The 5,375-nt window shown below is 32.3% G+C and overlaps 1 protein-coding gene across 1 annotated transcript in view; it reads right to left on the bottom strand.

Moving 5' to 3' along the window:
• Nucleotides 1-5,026, bottom strand: part of LOC137659987 (ionotropic receptor 21a-like) — an 18,972-nt gene extending 13,946 nt beyond the window's left edge. Inside the window, exons 1-3 of the mRNA XM_068394724.1 lie at nt 4,899-5,026; nt 3,626-3,695; nt 2,720-2,823 (exon numbers count right to left, since the gene is read on the bottom strand). Of these exons, the coding sequence (XP_068250825.1) occupies nt 2,720-2,823; nt 3,626-3,695; nt 4,899-5,026 (302 nt within the window). The remainder of the gene's footprint in view (nt 1-2,719; nt 2,824-3,625; nt 3,696-4,898) is intronic.
• Nucleotides 5,027-5,375: the final 349 nt, after the last annotated feature.

Raw genomic sequence — 5,375 nt, 5'->3', positions numbered from 1 at the left:
TCCGCAGGGAATGATTATATATATATATATATATATATATATATATATATATATATATATATATATATATATATATATAATATATATATATATATAATGAGGAGTGCAATAATAACTGATATATGAAAGCTCAATATTTGAGAAGAAATTTATGGTTATGAATTTACAAAGTAATTTTCGTTATCGCCTTTTGAAGGTCAAGTGCTGTCGTGAGATGGAGATGATAAGAACTCTAAATACTAAGTCACATACGTCAATCACTGTACCTAAGAATACACACACACACAGACACACACACACACACACACACACACACACATATATATATATATATATATATATATATATATATATATATATATACGCACACACACACACACATATATATATATATATATATATATATATATACATATACACACACACATATATATATATATATATATATATATATATATATATATATATATATATATACACACACATATATATATATCTATATATATATATATATATATATATATATATATATATATATATATATATATATATATATATATATATATATATATATATATGTGTGTGTGTGTATATAGTTTGTGTTTGTATGTGTATTTTATATGGATTTATGGAATTAATGTTATATTTTTGCTTTATAAAGTATAATAAAGTATATTTCAAAGTATATTTATCACGTGATATTCAGAATAGATATGTATACATACGCGAGCGCGCGCACACACACATATATATATACATATATATATATATATATATATATATATATATATATATATATATATATATATATATGTGTGTGTGTGTGTGTGTGTGTGTATACACATATATTCTAAATATTATAACGCGATAAATAAACTTAGACGTATACTTTATGAAGCAAAACACTACTAACGATCAAAGCTTAGATCCATAAATTCGAGCAAAATATATTTTTAATGAATAACACCACTGAATGATTGGCTTCTCCAAAATCAATAAATAGTACAGAGCTTTCCTGCTGAGCAATAATCCTTTATATCACTGAATATAAACTTGTCTAAAATATTCTCTTCTAAAATCCGTGTTTCTAAACGACTTCTGACTTGCCAACACATGTGGCACTAAATGAGCATTTGGTTCTTTGAATTAGAAAATATTAATCCTACTTTTTAGATTTAGATAGAATGACTCATAATTAGATTTTTTTATATTCTATTTTTCTGTTATCTGTTTTGTTTATTATTATTATTATCATTATTATTATTATTATTATTATTATTATTATTATTATTACTTGCTAAGCTGTAGCCCTAGTTGGAAAAGCAGCATGCTATAAGTACAGTGGCTCCAACAGTGAAAATAGCCCAGTGAGGAAAGGAAACAAAGAAATAAGAGAAGTAATTAACAAATAAGATAAATTATCTTAAGAACAGTAACAACATTAAAATTTATATTCCATACATAAACTATAAAAACTTTAACAAAATAAGAGAAATAAGAATAAGATAGAATGTGTGCCCGAGTGTGCCCTCAAGCAAGAGAACTCTAACCCAAAACAGTGGAAGACCATAGTACAGAGGCTATGGCATTACCCAAGACTAGAGAACAATGGTTTGATTTTGGAGTGTCCGTCTCTTAGAAGAGCTGCTTACCATTGCTAAAGAGTCTCTTTGCCCTTACTAAGAGGAGAGTAGCCACTGAACAATTACAGTGCAATAGTTAACCCCTTGAGAAAAGAATGGTTTGGTAATCTCAGTGTTGCCAGGTGCATGAGGACAGACGAGAATCTGTAAAGAATAGGCCTGACTATCAGGTGTATGTGTAGGAAACATGAACCATAACCAGAGAGAAGGATGCAATGGATTATTTCAATTAGTCAAAAGGAATGACATGGATCATAAAATGTTGTTTCTAAATGTATTGCTTTGTGTGGCTGGTATTAAAAGCTCATTGTTAATAAGATTTTATTCACTCTTCTCAAATGCGTAATGTAGTGAAAGCTATATGAAAATGATTCCTCAAAAACTGTTTATTAGGTGACCACGTTCCTAAAATGTTTATCATATTTTTAGGATTTCTAGTAAGCAGTTTTTGTTTGTTAGAAATGCTTACATTCTCGCGAATGATTTAAGAATATAAAAAAGAAATATTTTAGTGTCTCTCCTTTTTCATTAATAGGAAAATATGTCGCATATATGATATACTTAAATGAAACCAACTAAAAAATAAAACCATCTTCTGTGTAAGCTTAGACCATCTATAGGTTTTGTGAATGAAATGAACGAAGAGAAATGAAAGTTCAAATTTTTTCGTCAAGACAAGGACGTTTCAGGCTGAAATTGCAATGAATCTCAGTCAGTCGCATTAGTATTTTGTCTTTTTAGTTGGCAGTTTTAAACAGAAGCGTTCTTAACTTCTCATATAATTTATCTATTTCCTCATTCCATTTCCTTACTGGGCTATTTTTCACTGTTGGAGCCTTTGGCCTTATGGCATCCTACTTTTCCAACCAGGATTGTAGCTTAGCTAATAATAATAATAATAATAATAATAATAATAATAATAATAATAATAATAATAATAATAATAATAAAGCCTTGCCTTACAAAAATTCCTCAAAATACCTGAAATATAATAGCAGAAAAACAAAACTCATCTTAAATTAATTTTCCAAAAATCATCTTTTGAATTATCGCCTTATGAAAATGCTTCGGATTACCTGATGGACAAATGGGACGTGATTGGAGGGGAGTCCTGGCGTAAGAGGGCCTTGGTGACGTCCATAAACATGGAAGTCCTGTCACGCTGTCCTACCCCTTCGAGCTGCGAAGTAAAAGGTGGAATGGTGTAAGTTGAGGATTATTCAACCGGGTTTTAATATTTAGCAGAGGATTCAGGTATCACCAATACATTGACAGAAAAGGAAGACATGTCATGTCTGCTAAGATATCTCTTTCATTCTACGGGGAGGTTGAATCCTATAGAGCGACATCATATAACTTTACATCAAAATGACATTACATCTTAATAGAAGTAATAATTTATTTAAGATGAGGAGCTTCAACCGAGAACATAAAGCATTTTCTAATCCCAGGTTTATAATACAATAAAAAATAAGCAAAAATCAACTCTTACTAATACTTTTACACAACAATGTTTACATGTGCAATAGGTGTTTGTATGTAAATACGCTGTCTTCTAAAACGACTACACGCTATCTACAGAAAGAATTTCCATTACAGACTTTTGATGAAGATTTGTAAATTTTTCCCAATAGAAATCTGATTCCATTTGACTGCAAAAAACTCCATCGAAAATCGATATATGATTTCGCCAAATTGTATCAAAATCCTCCAATACATTCTTGAGATAACTCGCCAAAAAGAGACATAGGTTATGAACTAGAGGAGGCATCCGGTCTTCAGATGGCACCCAATAAGACCCATGAAGACTCAACAGGACCCTTCAATCATTTTCCCTTTAATTTGGCAAACTGATTGATTGCTGGTTATTTGAAAACGCGTCAAATACCCCTAAGGTTTTTGCAAAAACATACTCAACCAAAGTGGAAAATGTGCCGAAGGCAAATCATTAATTAGTGATTTTAAAAAGAAGCTTTATTTACCTTGTTTAAGAAGATTAAGATGACTGGCAGCCACAGAAGAACCATACACAGAGCGATCCAGGTCACCCAGCTGAAAAGCAAGATTACACGTGATTTACTTATAAAAATGCTAATTCTGTACAGAGTAAATTAATAGATATGAAATATACATTAATGATATGCATGAAAATGAATATGATATTAGGAATACAATTCATTGCAACAAATACTGCCATTTAAAAGATTCATATTCTACTTCTTAAATCATTACCATCAAACTTTAGTTTAGATTCGGCCTACCCAGCCTGATGATGAGCAATACTAAAGAGCAATGTAACATAAAAATCAAAATAACCCAACTACATGGTTCCATCAACACCAGTGTGCATGGTGTGCCAGTAATTTGGTTCCCTCAAGCAGATCGAATGGTTATTATTGCTTCCAAAGAGCTAACCCTCCCCATGAGACCTTTGGCTCTCGCTTCTGGACAAGATCTGATGGGATCACCATGCTCTTGTAGCAGAATACTAAAACAGGACAGCCCAAGGAGTGGGGCCGCTGCAGCTTCAACCTAGACTCATTTTAGTAAGTCTGAAAGTGTTTATCCCGGGATGAAATTAAGAGCTAATCACAGCGTGAGGTCGTTCAGCGGAGATGAGTATGGCCAACCCTTGACATCATCACCTACTCATACTCCTTTTTACTATTTATCAGCTTACTTTATATCTCGTCCCTCAAATAGTCTCTGCACTACCATGGCTCGGTTTTCTCGCAGTTGAACATGATCTGCAAAATTACCGTAGACACTAGAAGCTTCCACATGATAGTTCTATCTGCTCACTAGCAAGGTTAGCTTACATGTAGTACAACTTGCTCAAGGGTGACTTAGAGGTAGCTGCATAGCAAGGTAACCTTATCCTGTTCACTAGTCAAAGATTTACTGCTGAATGAGGTTTATCCTTATGACTAGGAGGCAGATCTGTCTAGAGTATATTCAAGAGGAGAGATGGATCGAAATTGGTGGCCTGGTCTGGCGTGACAACTTCCGTTAAAAAACAAACTTTATCTCTTTGGCACTCTTCAACGGCCAGGTGAAATGGCCTGCCTCTGGAATTCCTTAGAGTACATATAAATATTTTTCCTGAAAGAAATTATAAAAAGATATTTCAGAAGATTCCAGAAAATCGACTGAAAAGGATATCTGAAGGTCTCCTGAAAAAAAGGCCCTTAAGGATAAGCCTCAGGATTTCCTAATGTCAGCTGAAGACGTAAATTTAGTTTATAGGACGCTCACCTGAAGGGGAAGATAATGGATGACCATCTTGGCGGGGGGAGAGGGTTCTTGATGACGAAAGAATCGGAATCCAGGAAGTAAGGGACGCTGAAGTCCACCGCCTGGAATCGGTCCTCCACCAGAGACATCACGTTGATGCAAAAGTCCCTTTTTTATTATTAAAAGAAAAAAAAAACATATAGTGATCTATAAATGTAATAATAGATGGATTGATCAATTTTTCGAAAGACGAATATTTGAAAAACAAAACAAAGAAGGAATAAAAGGGTCCAAGTTTTTCAAGACTGTTCAAAAGATCAAAATAAAGAAAATAATAAATGAAATAGACTCGTTTGTTGGGAATAAATGACAAAAAGAGAAAAAAATAAAATTAAGAATAGAGAGAGAAAAAAAACACTTCTTTTATTCGTAAAAATTCAGTAATTCAATATTATATTGAGTATAAAAAGCATCGATGTAATAACAAATAAAAATAAA

The sequence above is a fragment of the Palaemon carinicauda genome, chromosome 20 (genome assembly GCF_036898095.1).
Source record: "Palaemon carinicauda isolate YSFRI2023 chromosome 20, ASM3689809v2, whole genome shotgun sequence".
NCBI lineage: Eukaryota > Metazoa > Arthropoda > Malacostraca > Decapoda > Palaemonidae > Palaemon > Palaemon carinicauda.
The sequence above is the reverse complement of the archived record's forward strand: the minus strand, read 5'-3'. Positions and strand labels throughout refer to the sequence as shown.